Source organism: Rhipicephalus microplus, chromosome X (assembly GCF_043290135.1).
Source record: "Rhipicephalus microplus isolate Deutch F79 chromosome X, USDA_Rmic, whole genome shotgun sequence".
Lineage (NCBI taxonomy): Eukaryota > Metazoa > Arthropoda > Arachnida > Ixodida > Ixodidae > Rhipicephalus > Rhipicephalus microplus.
Window position 1 is genome coordinate 309,000,655 of NC_134710.1, and position 19,258 is coordinate 309,019,912.

General features: G+C 42.3%; 1 protein-coding gene across 1 annotated transcript; it reads right to left on the minus strand.

The window, feature by feature from the left end:
- Positions 1-1,950: 1,950 nt before the first annotated feature.
- Positions 1,951-18,514, minus strand: LOC142777207 (uncharacterized). Its single transcript, XM_075881531.1, has 4 exons — positions 18,403-18,514; positions 15,466-15,624; positions 2,725-2,823; positions 1,951-2,333 (listed from the first exon to the last, which is right to left on the minus strand). Exons 1-4 carry the CDS (start codon positions 18,430-18,432, stop codon positions 2,133-2,135), a joined length of 489 nt encoding a protein of 162 aa, XP_075737646.1. The 5' UTR covers positions 18,433-18,514; the 3' UTR covers positions 1,951-2,132.
- Between the last annotated feature and the right edge of the window lie 744 nt (positions 18,515-19,258).

Below are 19,258 nucleotides of genomic sequence, written 5' to 3' on the forward strand. Positions count from 1 at the left end.
GGTGAGGAAGACGAAAATGACGAAGCGCCTGTGCGCCCGTCAGCTTCTGCGGTGATGGAGGCACTTAATGTGGCGCGTCTCTTGTTCAGTTTTGAAGAGGGTGAACAGGATTCCCTGCGCCGCGTCCGCGCGCTGGAACAGAGAGCCGCAGCTGTGGCATTCAGAGGAAAGAAGCAGATGGTCATCACCGACTTTTTTGGCCAATAAATATTTTTCGTGCCCCCACCCCCAAAATTCACCCATTTTTGCTCATTTTCATTATTTCGAATTTTCTTTAATTCGAAATTGCTCAGCGTTCCCGTGGAATTCGAATTAACGAGCTTTTACTGTATATATATATTCTCGCTGCTGACTATTCGTTCGCACGAGCCTCTTCATCGCACTCAAGGTCACATGCTAGAGAATCATCAGCGTAAAAGCGAATCGTAAACTGAAGGAGAGTTTTGAAAATGGATGTTTCAGGCACAGAATGGAGCGATGACGTTGATCAATTCGCTCTTTCGTATGTGCAGCTGAAAATGCGAGTTTTTGAACTAAAATCATCGGTTATTTATGTTTGGAGGCAAAAAATAGGCGGACTTTATCTCCGTTTCTCACTTCGTTTTTGAGAAAGCACACTGATCCGTATTCTTGCGAAGATCTGAGGACCGGGGATTATTGGCGATGTAAAAAAAAAAAGACAGAATAATAACAGGAATATTTCCTAGGATTTTCCCCGTCAAAAACGCTGAAACGATGATCCGCATTAATTTCAACTACCTAGGTTTTTTTTTAACAAGTGCCGAAATTGAAGAACACGGGCAGGGCCAGAGCCAGAAGTTAGTTTTTTTTTTTTTGGAGGGGGGGGGGGTGGGAGTTTCGACTATGCATTGTCTTCAAGTTAGATTTGCACTATCTGTTTTTATTTTAAAGCCCATATATTCAAGCTTCGTACATTGTCTTCAAGTTTACCTGAAACTCAGGGCAAGGTAAATCACTTAGTTTCAACAAAATAACCTTATTCGTGTTCACCAAACACGGTGTATTTGTCAAAAGGGAAGTAATTCGACTCAAGAACTTACTTACACCAAATAATCTCATCCTGCTTTACTGGCTGGTTGCTGTTTTGTGAGAATATTCGAAATGTAACATATGAATCCAGCACATATTCAATTCATACTCGCTTAAAGGAATAACTACTGAAAGTTTTCCAATATTCATTCTGTTTCAACACGACGGGAAAACAAACAGTTCTGCTTTTCACAGAAACAAGAATCGAAAACTCAGAATTGTCTGGGTGATTTCAGTGGAGCAGAACAGCGCTTGTTGCGCGAAGGATCACGTTCCCAAACAAACAAGCAAAGAACCATCTTCACAAAAAGGCGAACATCATCCTGACAGACTTTTTAGTGGAGACCGCACTGGATAAGCGCCTGTGATAGACAGCCAGAGATGGATATATGAGAAATGTGTTAGTGCATATACTGACAGTAGAAAAGGAAGGTGTGCGTGTAAACAGTTTATGACAGTGTGAACTGCTGTAAGCAAACTGTGTATTGGCATGATATTTGAATGGGTTTCAGTGTGCTATTGTGTGTTTTTTTCAGATTGTTCATTTTTGGGTACCGTTCAGTATTATTCTTTTTTTTTCGCTGCAGAACTCATTGATATGGAGTAGCCGAGGCAATGTGGACTTCAAACACTCCACAGCAAAACAGTTAGAACAGGGGATCAACTATATATGCGCAATATTCAACAGCCTTTGGGTAGGCATGTCTTGTTCTATGTATAGTCTATGAAATCGTCATATCTATTTAGCCGAAATACTTTATTATCTGACCAGCCCGACCATGCATGTCCACATATTTTCGAAACGAATGAACGGAGTTTGCTGATGGAGCTATAGGAGCATTGCTCCTATAGCTCCATCAGCAAACCATATACCCTCATACGTGCGTCCGTGATGTACTGTTTCCTCTTCTTCCCACAAGGAAAAACTGCTTGCAGGCATTAGTCTGCACACTCAACTGAAGATGTGTGTTGAGAATTGCCACCAGCAGAAGAGATGGGCAGAGGAAAGGCTGGTCATAGAGAGTGAGGGCAGGGAGAGTGCCACACAGGGATAGGCCTCATCTTGATACAGTAGGGGGCGATCAAAAAAGCCACTTTCCAACCAGCACTCCTATGACCACCACGATAGATGCAAAGAGCGTCAACATTAGGGGAGCCATGCCAGAAGAATGAGCCATTGACATCTCCTTGGTACGTTGTGACGTGGTCTCGGGAGCTGCATGGGAGGTCACAGTCTCTGACGTGGCGGCAGTTTGGAGCATCCGCTGCCTCAGGCCATCCTCCTAGAACATCAACCGCACTCTCAAGACCAATTTCTACAAACACTAAATGTACAAACAGCAGGGAAACAAGTTCAGTTTGCATCCTATCCTGTATATGAAGAATGGTTTTGCAAAGCTGGCTAGAACAGCATGTACAATACTCAAAGATTGAACAAGACAACTTGGGGCTAAGTAACACACATACTTTCATTTCAACCATCTTTAGTTTGAAGTATATCGCTGTTATTTTGACTTGAACATATAGATCAGAATCCAAATTATTTTTAGAGACTAGATTAGTGGTGCAACTGCAACGAATCTGGTCTATCTCAAGCAACTGTGCGTTCCAGTTGTTTTACTAAAAATTTGATGTCTAATTTGAATAGGTGAGTACTGTACACCATATAAATACCTTTAGAGCAGCAATTTCCTGGCGTAGATTGGCTACTTCTTCACGCAGTCGCCGACACTGCTCAGTTGCTTTTTTCAGGTCCGCTTCTAAGTTGCTAGCCTGGAAAAGTGTTACTCGTCAGATATTGCTACATGTGTTGAAAAGCAAATTCATTGTGTGCTTTACAAACAAAAGCACGCAAAACAAACTTGCGTTCACAGGGTACTTAAAAGACCAGAAAATTACTTGGCTGGTATCTCACCACAGCAATGCCCACACCCACAATGCATCACCATGATTATCATCGTGTGACAGCATTGCTCCAGAGGAGAAGTCCACACAAATTTCCAAATTGTTAGCCTCTTTCATATGCACCAAGAACACAATTTCCTTCGCAGCAGTGGAATGCTATAGCTGTTGATATTCATCTAACCACAACTGTACTTTGTGCTGCCATAAATGTTTATGAAGTGAACAAATACTTTTTACCTCTGCTTGAAATACACTTAAGAGCCATATTTTTGTCCATGCCTTTTATACTTTATTCTGTAGCTTTCTTCCACGTAATCCTGAAATTGAATCATAAATGCTCTAAAGTTTCCCATCATCAATGCTCTATAGAGTTATTATGACTAATCATAGGATCATTTTAAAACGCTACCTAACATAATAAGTAACTATCACCAAAATGCCTCATGAACATGCACGCTGAAACTTGGGCGACCTTTGAAGAACACTTTTTGATTTGGGGCCCCATGTGCGGCAAAGAATGAGACGACATGAGTGCTTCAACATGCGTTAGGGTGTGATGCACTAGGCATTTTCTTCTGCCCAAATTTCTGCCTATAATAAAACAATTCGCAACAAACCCACCTGCCACGCACCCATTTTCCTGTCAAGGGTGTGCTCACTCAGGGGAGGGGGTGTGTGCATTTTTTTCTAATGTACTTAACAAGTCACCGGCATAAGCAGCCAGAACCACGCTGAGAGCAGCCAGACAACAAAAGCTTGAGTGTCTATTATAACTGCTATCACAAAAGTACTCATGCTATGTGACATGCTGTAAGCATTATGCACTGGGTCCTCTTATGAAGGCAAGTTCAGCAACAAACAATATTTGAAAAGGGTAACAAAGCAGATTGTTAGTTGAACTTCGAACCCATCTTTCTAAGCACATCAAGGCTTCATAATGTAACACGTATTTTAAAAATTTATTTTAAGAAATTTTCAAAAGAGGGCCTCATGTCGGCACAAGTTAAAAATAGCTGGTCATGAAAACATTTTTCAATAACACAGGAAAACGTATGATTGTTGCAATGAACCAAGACTAACAATGGTGTAAGAGCTCTGACCCCACAATAAAATGAAAAAAAAAAGCATGCCCATAGGTTATGTTTATTGCATGAAGATTATTTCAGATTTGTGAAGTTTCACTTGAAAAACTAATAGAAGTTAGGCGTGTTGGCAGTTAACTCACAAAAACTGCAATAAAAAATCTGCAAGACAACAACATTTCAAAATAACTGCAGAGGGGCTAGAATTCACCAGATTTACAGTTAATTTTCTAGCAATTCTTTCGTTTGTCTAGTAGTCCTGTACTTTTTGATATGTGGGGTTTAACGTCCCAAATCCACCATATGATTATGAGAAATGCCGTAGTGGAGGGCTCCGGAAATTCTGACCCCCTGGGGTTCTTTAACGTGCACCCAAATCTTAGCACACAGGCCTACAGCATTTTCGCTTCTATCGAAAATGCAGCCGCCACAACTGCAATTCGATCTCACGACACGCGGGTCAGCAGCCGAGTAGTTTAGCCACTAGACCACCGCAGGAGGGAAGGGGGGGGGGCGAAATGCGATTGGATAGAATGTTTATGCAAATTCTCTCTGGATGGGACTGTGATGAGTGAAGATGGAGCTTGCATTCTGAAGTTGTAACAAACTATTGTGCAGTGCATCTCCCATGCGAGTGCTTACGCTTAGTACATAAAAAAAATTGTTGGAAATTGAAATGGGTGAAACAGGTGAAACAGTTGTTCGAGCGATTCCCAAGGAGCGGAAAAATTTCACATTTGAAGTTGGACAAATGTGATAAAAATGAGAAGGAAGGAGGGCAGATCCTTATGAAGAAACCTAATGACCAGGCTGATTTTCACATAAGAATTGTCAAAACATTCTAAATAATATACTAATTGCTTCTGCTTTACTTATACACAAAAGAATAATAACTAGACCACAATTTTGTGCGGAACATCATGGCACACATAGAGGCTAAAAAATCTTGAAATAAAACACTAAATAACAAAAGCACGAACAATTTGCACATTTTTGGTCAGAAAAAAAACACTTATTTCCAGCTCAGTTACAGTAAATCTCTGTTTAGAAGATAACCTTTCATTGTAGGGATTCAAGTTTAATCTCTTTCCTTAACCCCTTCGGCCAGTTAGCACTCGGTGCACTAAGTGCACAATTCATAAAGGCTTTAAAGGACGAAATTCAAGAATATTCAAGGAATTTTAAGAACTAAAATATGGCATGCGAATTAGAACTTTTTACTATAACAATGTTCCAAATTTAGACCAAAGTTACTGTCATTATACATATACAGTTGAAACTCAATTTACAGAAGTCATCACCACGCTAACATAAATGTTTCAACTGAGAAGTGCGTGAAATTGAAGAAGCAGTTTTTTAGCCTTTAAACTATGAAACTGTAAGAAAGAGACACCTAGATATACCACGGCATTGTATTTGCTGCTAAACCACACATGTGCATGTGAACAGTCTGTTCAAGTGTGTCGATCATTGAGCCTTGCATATAATATGGCTTGGCTGACGCAAGGCCAGGTAGTAGGTCGCGTGAAACTATCATGTGGGCCTAGATACAAAGGCAATCAATGTGTATGAATGCACTGACTATGCAAGCAAGAAAGTTGAGAGTAGATAATTAGATGAAATATTAGTATTAGAGTAGACAAAAAATTGGTATTCGAAAAAAGCAGAGAAATTTTCACAGCATAGATGCTCTAAACGCATCTAAATCGTGTGTCCTTAGACAAATGCTTATCGCTGCACTGCAGTGGTCTTCCTAGCAGAGTACACAAGATGGCCATTTAGAAGCTAGCACATTTATATCTTCAATGGGAATACTCGCGCCCCGGAAGCAAGGGAGTTTTTCATAAAAACTGAGTGTTGCAATGCCAAAAGTCTGCCGAAACAGGGTGACTGAATTTCCAGTCTACCAACCCTGCTGACAGGCATAATTGTGGATATTGTGAGAACATAATGAAATGGGGATGAATATATAAAACTTAAAAGCCCCTGATAAAACACGGGTTTATGGGTGTATTGACATGGCCCCCTGCATTAGTGTACGTGAATACAGTGAAACACACACAGCAATGGAAAGATTGTACTAGGGACTGAATATCATAGCATAGGAACTACACAAATACCTTCGGAATAAAGTTGAAAAAAAAAGAAGACTACATTACTCGTATAGTGGCTACTTACTAGACCTGAGCACAAAAACTTGATGGCTCAGTCTTTTAGGGCATCCAAGATACAAATTAAGTTGACGCAACTATAACACAGCTGTCAAATATTCACCTTTAAACATCAAATATAGAACATTTTAGCAGTGTTCTTATAGACTTTAACATAGTATTTTTCAATATTCGTTAACAAGGAGCGACAACAGATTTTTTTCTCAACTCATTTTTGTACACACGACCGAAACCTTGCCCTGCATAGTGTTTATAGCTGAAGTAGTTTATCCCAAAATCATGGAATCCTTTTAAGGTGCTGGTTCTACTGTCGCCATTTTCCAGTAGTTCTGAAAACCACCCCATGTGCTACCACTAAAGTTAGGAATAGAAGGACAACAATTCGGAGGTAAAATTCCTGAACTTGTGCTGGCACGTCACACTGGATTTAGAGGGGGGAAGTGGGCTGTCACGGTTCGAAGAAATGAGGCATTTAGCGGGGGCTTTTTTTTTTTCTCTCCTTCAACAACACCTCTATTTCTCCATCTGAAACCCACGCTCACCAGTCCACGTACCCTGCAACGCAACGCTTTTCGCACTGCGAACCACTCAGAGTTGCTTTTGGTTTGCAGTCTGTTGACCAGTCCTGCTCACTGGCCACCTGCTCACCAAGACACTCAGTGCCAGAATGCGCGGCTGGCTGAGAAACTCTCTTGGGGAAGTAACATCCCATTCTGGCCATGAGACATCCATCGGTGTACATGTGTGTAAAACATTCCTCGCTTTCACTGTAGTTTACCCCTGTCTCATTCAATGATAGCCACCGTTCAGTTGTGATATTCTTGAGCCAGACAGCAGTCATCTAACGAACTTTCCTTTTCCTCTAATCCATTTCTGTATAGTTTCTCAAGTTAGCAGATATTCATTCCTATCACTCTACCATGCCACTATAATTACACTTCAACCGGTAAACACCTGAGAAAAGGGGATAATAAGGGGACAGAGCAGAGGAAAGACGAAATGAAGGAGGGGGGGGGGGGGGTCCTGAACTTGTGCCGATAAGCTAAATTGGTTGGGAAGGGGGCACAAAAAGTGTTGTCGCAATTTGGTGAAACAAGGCTTTGATCAGAGTTTTTTTCTCACCTGTTCTCGCATTCACAAACGTTATGTGTGACATGTCAGCTTATGACTAACTGTCAAAGCAGGTGTACCTTTTTCTTTCCTTGGGAAAACGAACTGCCCATACCATTATATCCATCGTGAAGGCACAGTGCTGGCTTCTAGTTGAATGAATAAATGTCAATCAGTTGCCCCAGATGGCATTTGCAGGTGAGTTACTGGTAGTTGCATCGAGCAGGCAGACTATAATCTCATTTACACGGATGTGACAGTAGCGCATTTGCTCTGTAAGTGCATTTCGAAAAGACAATCAGACATCGCTTACAGGACCCCTCGCATTCTCACCACAGCACCCATGATGTGAGTGAGCAAGCCTTGATGCTGGGCGAGTTCGTTCATCTAAAAGGGATATGTGCGCTTACTCGAGTGTCCAGCATGGGAGAAAAAAATTAGCTTGTGCTATTATAAATTCCTAATAGATAAATATGCATGGTTATAGTTGCTTGAAATAGGGCCACCATTTCCCTCCTCGTAATTTATGGCCTCCAAATTGACTACGACTCGCAACAAAATCCCTGTCCGACGCATAAGTGCGATGTGTCTTTCCGGCAAATTGCCTTTTTTTATGAATGTGATGTGCATTCGTGTAAGCGTGTATGAATAACGATGCCACTATACTTGTTATAAACTCATCGTTTCCAAAAACACTTCCCTTCTTGTCCAGCGACTAAATGCAAGTCTAATTTCAGCTATGTCGACTCGTCAGTCTCACGACTCGCGCTGCAAGTCTACAATGCGCCATCTTCAGATATGGTAAGTTCTAAACATGGTAGACTTACAAAAGCCTTTGAATTGTTAGCCGCCGCATTATTCCCCCATCATTTGTCCTTCAGGCAAAAGCGGTGGCATATAAAGCACGAGCCGAGCAAAAATAAAGAGGAGATGTTCGGTAGGTGAGCATAACAATATGCAATACACCGAAATGAACAGCTGCTGATTTCAGTTGCCAGTTGTGGGGGTGCTAGCACCCCCTGCAAAGTCGTTCGTGCCTCATGGCGCACGTGTTTTGTGCATAGGCCGCATTTTGGGTTCACAACTATAGCGCAGTAGGTCGCGTTGTGCTCGCAAGCATTCATCACTACCATCACCACCATCTTGGTTAGAACAGTAGCGCTGGCAGTGACACCTGGCGGCAAGCCTGCGTGGTGGCACATGAGAGAGAAGCGGTTTTCTTTGGCGTGTGGCGGTTGGAATGAGTGGTTGGCTCTTGCGGCAGTCCGCGGTAGACAGCACTGCCGGTCGTCTGCCATGGACCCTCGTGGTGAGTCAAGCACTGGCACCGTCGCCTTGTGTTTGTCGTGTTGTGTAATATTGCGTAAGATAGTTTAGCGTGTTGATCACAGTATGTATATTAATTCGCCTGGCGATATCATCATTCTAAAAGAGGTTAAATAAATGTGTGTTTGGTTTGTTTCAACTGCGTCTACTGTGTCCGTTCACTCCAAGAGCGTGGCGCTCTCCACAGCGAGACCCCGCACAGTGCAGCAACACAAGCCTTAGAGGCATGTGCCGAGATTCCCGGGCGGAGGCTATGAATTAAATGTTACAGTGTTTTGACGGCAAAAGTGTCTTGTGTGAAACGATGTGATACTTCGGCTCTCCTGCCCACCACCGCAGCATTCACGAACGCAAATTCTTGCTAAAGCAAGAGCTGCTGCATCACCAATGTTGGCTAGGCAAAACTGCATATATATACAGCAGCGAAAGAACTGGCACACCAAGCCTATCACGCATACCAAACTTTGCCGGAGGTGGTCTATTGAATAATGAAAAAACTTACTATTTAGGACGAAACATATATATCCGAGTGCCAGAAGAGATGTAGATCATTCGGATAATCCCGATAAAGAGTGTGCCTGCACATGTCACAGGGTGACAACCCCAAACCCAGTCGATTCTTACCATGGAGGTTTTCGATATGAACTTTCATTGTGATTCGAGTGAATAGATGCACAAATCACAAATTTAGGTGTGAACCTTGCGAGGTGTGTGCGCACGCACGCACACACGCACACACACACACACACACACACACAACACACTGGGTTGACAGAAACCACGTTCTACGCCCCGAAGTTCAATCACTGAAAGCAAGAGCAATGAATCAGAGAAACCCATGACAAATTGCAAAAAACACGCTCGCATTTCTTAGGCCATGACCTGGAACACCTGTCTAAAGGTGTACACGTTTGAAGCGAGGGTGGATGCAGGGTAACCAAGGAACAGTCTTGTTGAATTGTGTTTTACAGTGGCAATGAAGAAAACCAACAAGTAGCCTGCCTGGCGCAGCGATCCATGGATGTAGTATAAATGTTCACTGCATAAAAAATATGAATTGGCTTCACCACTACTTTGGCATTTCTGGCAAAGTGTGTTGTATACATTCGTGCACGTTTCTTGTCTACAATAACATATGCTTGCCTGTTTAATTCACCTCCCTTTCCTAAATAAGAAAGCATAGTGGAAACAGAGTGCATAAATTCCTTTCATTCCTGTCGTCCTGAAGGAACCGACTTGTTGAGGGTACCCCCGCCACCCTAGCACACACACACACACGCAAAAAAAAACATCGTAGCACTGCCATGCTATTCTTGCTGCAAAGTATTTTTTAAAATAAAACATCAAAGCAAGAAACAATTGCAATAATATTGTTTGAAAAACATCAATACCATGAGCACATCACAAACGCAGGTATGACTTGCTGTGCTCATGGTTGGAAGTAAAAAACCTGGAGACACAGTGCCGACCAATGTAAAACTAAAAAAACACACACACAGAAAAAAGACGTTTTGGCTCCGAAAAGTTTACTTTCGGCTCATCCACAAGTTTATTTTCTTTTTTTTTTACAATAAGAAGGAGAGCTGACAAAGTCATTTTTCATTCTCGCAATGTGAAATGTCTTGATGACTTCGCTTCTGGTGCTGAGCTTAAGTTTCAGTAGAGACTGTCTTTTCCAGATAAAGCGAACAGTTTTGATTCACGTAACTAATGCAATGCAATAGTTGCCTGCAGTTGTTTTGCATCAGTTCCTATACTGCACATGCTCACTGACAACATGAAATATAAAATCGGAATGCAGCTAATGAACTACATCTGATGGTAAGTTTTACACGAGACTGCTCGTTTTGTTTAATTAATGCTTTCGTGGTCCCGCACAAATATTTTTTGGGCAGTCCATGAAATTTTTTTTCCTGCTACAGGAACTGATTGATACTGAAGTGCAGGGTATCAAATAATAGAGGAACAATTGGTCTTTTTAACAGTATTAATTTCAAACAAATTTCTTTCAAATATGAGAACGAATGTTTAATCAAGAAAGATGCATCAAAAAGGAAAAAAATTCATGAAAACAATGCTGCTCTGCACAGGGCCAACAAAAAAATAAAAAACTATACGATTTCAACAAAAATCACTTAGAGAATAACAGTGCAAATATAAGCACTGATGCCTATCATGACGCTGTGACAGGCAGTTTCTTGACGTGGTGAAATGAAGTTTGGCTCAAGGCGCATTGGCTTTTCAGAAATCTGCATCTGCACATACTTATTCGTGTTGTTGCATGTCATTCTGATGACTTCTGCAGTAAAAAACAACACGAAGCGGCAAAACTGCACTCTACAGTGCACTAGGTTGTAGTGTACACGTATCTCGAAGGAGCACGGCCACTAAGTGGGTCCGGTCTTAGCGAGCTGCTGGCACGCGCTAACCTTCACCTCTGCACACGCGCGTTTGAACAGCCAAGGCGTCAAACGCAGCATGGCAAGAACACGGTACTGCTTTTAGAAGGTCCCGACACTTTATTGCCCGTGGCAACCAAAAACCCAATACAGAGCCCGTTGCAACAAAATCGGCAGGTAAGATCCATCTCCATGGATCTGGGGCGGAAAACATGGACACATGAAAAGGGTGGTTGTAATTAATAACTGTGTGTACGCATCTGGCTAATTTTAATTTCCATAGCATTTCGAAGGGTAAAATAAGTAATCTGAAAAACAAAGGTTTGCTGGGGTCGTTATACTTGGAATGAGTAATGATTCTTACAGCCTATTTTCGAAGTCGTCTAACCGGGTCCAGGTAAGTTATCTACGTGCCGCCCCAAGACTCAATGCAATATGAGATATGACAATGAATGAAAGCACAATAAAGCATTCGTAGAGTAGTAATATTGAAATATTGAGGAGTCTGAGTAAGTGCATGACACTCTGAGGATAATTTGAAACACACATTTTGAATCCGCATTTGCCACTGTAAGTTGTTATCTATACTGAAAATCAGATATTTAATATATATTCTAGGGAGAGCGGTAGTTCTCAGTACCGTGGAGTTAAGAGTACCATGGATAATTACTAGCATGCAAAGTAGTTATAAAAATAAGTGTCCATGCATTCCAACAGTTATTAAAAGGTCGTTAACATGTTCATCTGGAGAATAGCAGTTGGCATCACTTTGGCAGGAGGGAGAAGGTGGGTCAAAAGCTTTTACTAGGATACGTTCCACTCGTGCAGTCCTCAATATCAGAGTACCGTAATTACTCGCATAATTGGAACAATCGCATAATAGGCGCACTCCCCTAGTTTGGTCGTGGAAAATTTGACTGATTCTACGCATAATAGGTGCACTCCGAACTTGGCCACGATCAGAAATGATTCTACCCCTCAGCGGTACAGTTGGAACGAGGTCCCCGTACCCTGAAGAAAAAAAAAGGCGAATCAACAAGCAAATAAAAAAATTAATGCAACGACCTAACGGAACATGTTTGTTGAAATAAATCGTGAAAAAATAAATAAATAAAGAGTCCATGAGCGAAAAAAAAAACGCCTGCTCTATCAATTAGTGATACCCCCCCACCTACCCAAGTCTTTTTTCCCGATGTATGTGCAGATTTAAAGCGCAAGAACCCAGTCGAAAAAAATTTCAAAAATTTTACCCCGCGATTGGCGCACCCCTAACTTCAATAGTTGGAGTCTAAATCACCTCCCACCCCTAATTTCGAACCGCATTTTCTTAAAAATAAGTGCGCCTGGAATGCAAGTCCAGCTATAATGAGAGGGGCGGCTGCGCTTGAGAGAATTCGCAAATGCTGCTTTTCTGTGGTTTTGAGCGAAAGCAGCAGTTTCTCACAACCAGCTTTCTAAACTTCGCAGTGCTAACTTTACTTTTATGCAAAGTTTTATTAACAGACCTGGAAATGAGTGCGAGCGTGTGGAGAGTCTTGAAATCAGCACTCTGGTGAAAAAAGCAGCCGCTCAAAACCTGTAGCTAGCAGCGATTTTAACCTAAAAGACAAAAGTTCTGTGTTTCAACTGCCATAATGAAATAAGCATTCCCTTTTTTTTTGGTACATTCTAAAGTAGAATCATTAAAATTTTTGCATAACATACGCAACAATTTGTATCACATTTTCAACAGCTTTTTTCGGTTGTTGCCAAGCTTTCCTCTACGTGCAACTTCCGCGAACTAAAGCTTGCAATTTTTTTTGCACAGTTTCTTTCCCCACACTATAGAATCATAGAATCGCTTACTTGGCGACATTCGATCACTCCCCCTGAATGATTATAAGACGTGGTGAAAATCATTATGTATAAGAAAATTTTATTTTTTATTTTTGTGAATAGTTTCTGTTACTTTCCATATCTTTTGTCTGTTACAATCTTTCATGCAATGTGTAATCACACTGCTGTAATAGCCCTTTCACAGGCCTGCAGTAAGTAAAGAAAAAAAATGGATATTAAGCACGACAAACCGAGAGACTACAGATCTATTTTCATCCCCTAGGCCTTTAACCCTACATGGACATTTTTTTTACCTGTTTCGCACTGAGTGAAATGTGGCTGCCTGTGGCCTGGTGACTGCCGTTAGAGTCGATGCTTTCATACTGTTAGTGCCCGCGCACTCTTTAATACTTGCAAAAAATTAAGTGCTACACTTTCTCAACAGCTGCAGCCATTGTGAAAAGGGGCTAACATGAAGGGCTGTTGCATACACATTCAGCAGTGAGAAAGCACAATCCATTGACCACACAGAGAGCAGGTACACTCAAACCTCATTATAACAAAGTCGCACCTGCCACGTAAATACTTCGTTATATCCTAAAATTCGTTATAAACATTTGTATCACTGTAGCTATGACAGAGCTATTCTTAATGTACTTATTTATAACCAATACTTGGTTATATCGAGTCTAGTCACCTAGCTAAAGCTCGATTTTCTGTTAAACTGCGAGAAGTATTTTAACAGGAGATCAATTGTCTGTGCAAACCCTACTTTTGTACACAGACTTCCCCTAGCAAGCAAAGAAATGAAACTTGGGTGCTTTGCCGGCTGCAAGCTTTTCCACTGGCGTGATACCGATTCTGCACAACATTTAGGCCATTGAGATCGAAATTCCAGGCAGCAACAGTGCATTAATGTGTTTTGTGCCCATACGAGTGCACACTGACTAAAAATTATCATATGCGTCCAGCATCTATAGGGCCTATTTCCATTTGTCGCACTGCTCCTTGTTGCACGGTGAACACCTCTTTTGGTGTTTTTCTTGTAAACTAAACTACCCGCGGGCACACAAAATTTGTTCGACGCAATCGCCCTACACCCGCAATTCAACAGTCAAAAATTACACGAAAGATGCACAGAAAGTACCACACCCTCAGCTTGTGTCGCACCGCGGAAGCATTTCGGCACGCAAACGATTCCCTCTGTGGCAGAGCAGCACTGCAGCCCCTTTTGGCAGCGTGTGAAGCTGCCCCATAGCGCGACTGCAAAGTTTTTAGGAGTATTGAATGATTGGGGAGTTTCCACCAGCATAGTTCGATTCTTGAGGCCGTTTCGTCTTAGGAATGAAATTTCAACAGTCTGCGCCGAATAGTATTTTCCGTTAGCGTACCTTGAAGTGAGCATATTTGTTCCCTAATGATTCCCTTTCTCGAATACTGAAAGAGTGTAGGTGGGGTCATATGGGAAAAGCTTGACTAAGTGACAAATTACCGCTTATAACTCTCACCGTTACTTAAATTCAGCTACTACCAGAAAGAATTTGCTGTAATATAACAGAATGCAAATTTCTATTCCCTATGAAATTAAAAAAATTTGTACCAGCCTATAAAAAGTCCAAGGTTTCAACATGGTGCTGAAGGCACTCGCTTTTTATAAGGTAGTGTTCGCGCAGGGCTATGCAGCCAACAACTACTGGGAGCCTATTATAAAGCTGTATTCAAATTGAAGCACTTTGTAGCAAGCTAAAGCTGCAGTTCCCCCATAACATCGCATTCTCAAACACAGATAATAGAGACCGATATACATTAAAAGAATATGTATGCACATATACACCTCATAAAGTGCATGGGGGTACACCAGCTGTTGGAGCTCAGTTGGCAGTGCATCGGATGCGTTATGCGAAGGTTGAAGGTTCAGTCACTGCCCATGGCAATTCACATTTTTGTACACTTTTCTTCCCATTTGCATTACCTAATAACATCCCCTATACTTTCCTTGGCACGACTGTCTATTAGATCACAATAATATTAAAAGAATATGCCATGAAACAAATTTCTCTGTGATGATATTGCTATACTCCGCAACAACTTAATGAAGCGAAGGTCGTAGAGGTGTAACTCACATTTGCGATGCCATGCTACTAATACGGCGGCTGGCAGCCAATTTCCTTTCTGTTTGCTCATCTTGGTAACGCAAACTAAATAGCGCATTTGCGAGCACATAGTGACCCACTATTTCGTGGATGCCATGCTCACTCTGGAAACTATGAGAAGGCTGCAAATATGGCGTCATTCAAGAATTGAAAACAAAGACATTCTTGCAAAGCAAGCAAAAATTTCACCTACAACTTTCCCCAACTGTGTGTCTGGAAATAAATAAAGCAGCGTTCATTTAACCGGAGAAAATTATAGTAAAGAAGTACAATTTACGGCATGGTAGCAGGCCGAGGTTTCGTTTCTTTAGCTTCCACAGTGCCGTTAAGAAAAGTTGTCGCCTAATATGGTGCCACACACCAATTACACCAACTGCCCGCAGTACTTACACCTACTGCCCGCAGTTTGCCCTGGTTATTGCAATGCTATGATGTGTTATACTGTCAGTCTTGCCTTTGGTGCTGCGATCCTGTTTGGCTGTCGCAGCGGTTGTCTCTGTAGCGATCGGTTTGTCGGCTTTTGCACCACATTGCCGAGCTTCTGAATAGCAGCGGCTGGCTTTTGGCTTGCTCGGAGGGGCTTCTTTGTAGCAGCCGAATTCTCGAGCCAAATCTGTAAAATAAAGGGGCACAAAAGCTATGTCAGAAGTTGCATCAAAGGGGCACTTAAGTCAATTAACAATTTACGTCAGAGTGAAATCTCAATGTATGACAACATATAAAACGACAATATTAACAGTGCACTACTTAATAGTGAGAAATTCAGGTAAATGAAGAAGAAAATAAGCGCCGGAATAGGACATTTTAAAAAAAATCCTGATGATATCAGACAGACCGCCTACCATAAATCATCAGTAATCGATCTATCTGCACTAAATAAAGAACCTTCCATGCATCAAGAGGCGCAATAAAATGCTGCTTGTTCGTTTCTGTTTGATTTGAAAGAATCACCGGATGTTACCATGGGGAACGGCCCAAGTGATTCAAAAATTTAATTTTAGTGTGGTTACATAGACAGGTTGTGCCATCTAGCGGGGCGCAGTTGAAAAAATATGTATGCAGTCTCGAAGCCATTTGCGGGAAATTGATCAATGGCCGTTGTTGCTGCTGTGGCTCCCGCAGCTTTCAGACACTGATAGTAGCGCAGTAAAGCCGGGCAACGTTGTACACGGTAACAGTGACTCGAGTCTTTCCGATCGATCCGCTTCTTGAGGCGGGTAATTTGAAGTGCGCTAACCCAATGCAGACCATTAAAACACGATGTTATTTCAAAATAGGCCCTTCCTAGGCACAGAAGTAGCACTACAAGGATTTAGGACCGCCATTACTACATTCAACGTCGACTTAACAGTTGCCTTTGTGTCCCTTAAAAGACGAATGGATCGTTTGGCTTTAGTTGAAGCCGCGGACCATGCGAGACAGAAGATCACAACATTGGTCCTGGTCGACTCCAGTAATAGCATTTCACCCAATGGTCAGGGCACCATAGAACGTGAAACAACGTTTGCCAATCATGGAGCAAGGCAGGGCCTGTCAAACAAACGCAACATACATGAAAGGATTGTCCCACACACTTGTGTGTGAACACCGAACGAAACGTGCCTTGCCAACCATACTGCCACGTTCCATTTCTCAAGTTTTGTTATCACCCCAAAAACACTACACAATTCTCAGCGCAAGCCGCGCCTGCAGTTTTCGAGAAGCTTCCGGACTTTAGTAGACCATTTCGATAAGATGACGCCCACTCTGCGAACTGTACAGATTATTCTGGAACCTACGCCACCGCCAGCGATAACGCTAGAACATTCAATGGCAAGAGTGTAAATGCCGACGCACTTCGCCTCTTGTCAGTATTTCATAGACGGCCGACGCTCCGTTCACTGGTATCTGTGCAAGACTGCTCCTGTAATCGGACTTTCCATTCACCGGGCACAGGTTCGCCCTAATAAACAGTTAAATCCCGACACAAAGTATCCTGTCTTCGGCCACGTCATGACCCCGTGACAATACAGTATTGAACATGCCTCACAGGCATCCTGCAGAGCATTGCATAAGATAGCATCAGCAATTACAAAACAAAAAATACAAGCAAAAACCTAACCATGTTGTAGAATAACACGCAACAGGAATCAATTTACCACGGAAAGTTTCACTAAGAGAGACTAATGAATGCAATCCAGAAGATTGCTTCTATATACTATAGCTCTAGGCAGCAGCGACTAGTTAAATACCTGCTTGGGGCTCTGGATGAATGCCCACAAAAATGATTGCGTTGCAATTACATCAAGATGTGTGCTCGGGAGGATGAAGCTGAAAAAAGTAAATTATCACTGTAAATGTACCTAAGCAACAGACAAAACATCAATTATGCAATGATCTTGAAAAGACAAACCCAAGGTGTTTTATTCAGGTAATACTCGAACAATAGTCATAGTTGCAAGAGGCTACTCTATTCTGAATGGCCTCCAACATATGGACTAGATAATCTTGCTTATGTTGACTACGTGGATGAAGGAATTCGTGATGCATTAAAGTAGTCACAAAATGTCCAAGCAGTCGGGCTGCTATGAAACCTTGGTGTGGAGTGGGGGCCGGGCGGGCCGATGTGGTCGAGTCATATTGCACTCCGAATGCCAGGGCAAAAAATTTCGCAGATGGGACACCCTGTGCGACCCTTGGCTACGCCATTGCTTCCGACACTCGTGAACAGGGAACTGCCAGAAAACGAAACTCTAGATTTTCCAAAGGCATTCGACTTACGCCACGATGCCTAGCGCGACGTATGAAACCGGGCAAGTGATGCATCCCCAATTGCAAAAAAGAAAAGCCATTCCGCGAATGTTCGACTCGAGCATAAGAGACCTTAAAGTACAGAGAAACGCGAACGAAAAAATTGGCTCCTAAAATCACGAACTAATTTAGGACAGAGCACGTGCGTGATATCGGTGACCTCGCAGCTTTACAATGATCCAGCGTCCATTGCACACAATAAAAAATTAACACAGCCTTTTCAACACCCTGCGTAGTCTACACGTCACCATAAGTGACCACACGAAAACTTTCGAAAATTCTCGCCATAGATAGACCGAAACACCAAAACATGTGCAGTGACAGCCACGGCGGGCACCTTGAACAAGATTCGAAACAAGTGGCTGGCAGGACAAAATTGACATCAATGAGCTACAAAAGAGCGCACCGCTGTTTAAGCACGTTCGCCCAATGAAATTCATGTTAGGCCACAAAAAACACCAAGGAATGCCAATTCCGCAGCGGCGAAGACTATTACAAGAAGCTACGGGGCGCGCTACAGCAACGACCCACTGCAACAGCTTTCATCAAAAAAGGGGCTAGCATTGTCACAACATTCGCCTAGGCTTCGTTGGCCACTCACCCATCCTGAAGAACGTCCGAAAGTGGCCATGCCTTCAGTAGCACAGACGTTTCTTCGCTGCAACGGTCGTCCCTTTGAATGTGTCGCTGATGCACCAGCCAGCCGTCCCACGCGCTCCCGCAGCACGTATGAGCCTTCATCAACGGTTCCGTTGCGTCATAATTGACCACATGACCCAACCCTAGGCACCTGATGCTGATGACCTCTGATGGATGGCGCTTACCCACAAAGGGGGATGGGCCAAGAACCGGGCGGCAGGATACTTAAATGAAACTAAACTGAAAATGAAGCCAATCTGAAAAAGTAGATTAAAATAATACTACCAAAAAACAAAAATGTGTGCTGAGCAAGCGGTCAAACCATCTTTTGTTTTTGAAAGACATAACTACGAATTATAAATTAAAGATCTGGAAAGGTAGTGGTTCACTAGCATGGTAATCTTTTAGTTGCGTTGATGTAATCAAACACAGCGGAGCATACATCCCTGTGGCAGTAACCAAATGAAGTTCCGCCGAGTGATAAAATTACTGGTAAATTTACTTGTATTCCTAGCTTTTGTAATGGGGCTACTAAAAATCTTTTTCTCTGATAAGAATAACGATGACAGAATAAAAAGAAATGTTCAATTGTTTCAATTTCGTTGCACCAAATGCATAGCGGTACGCCTTGAGCTGAGCTTTATTAAGGTAATAATTTAGTTGTGGAACTGCACAGCGCAATCTGGTATAAGTGGCCTCTAACTGGCGAGATACACACCACTGTTTATTCCAGCAATAGCTCAAATGCTCGAAATCTTTGAATTTATCTAAATTACCTTTTCCCCATTGCAGGCAAGCATTTCGGAACCTTAGCGCGG

Bases quoted from the DNA above. Each gene is read 5' to 3' on its own strand.
- LOC142777207 (XM_075881531.1), bottom strand. From the start codon at position 18,432: ATGGCCACTTTCGGACGTTCTTCAGGATGG. The intron at 15,625-18,402 runs GTGAGTGGCCAA...TTTATTTTACAG, and splicing joins TCGGACGTTCTTCAGGATGG to ATTTGGCTCGAGAATTCGGC. The intron at 2,824-15,465 runs GCAAGACTGACA...ACACTTTTCCAG, and splicing joins ACAGGATCGCAGCACCAAAG to GCTAGCAACTTAGAAGCGGA.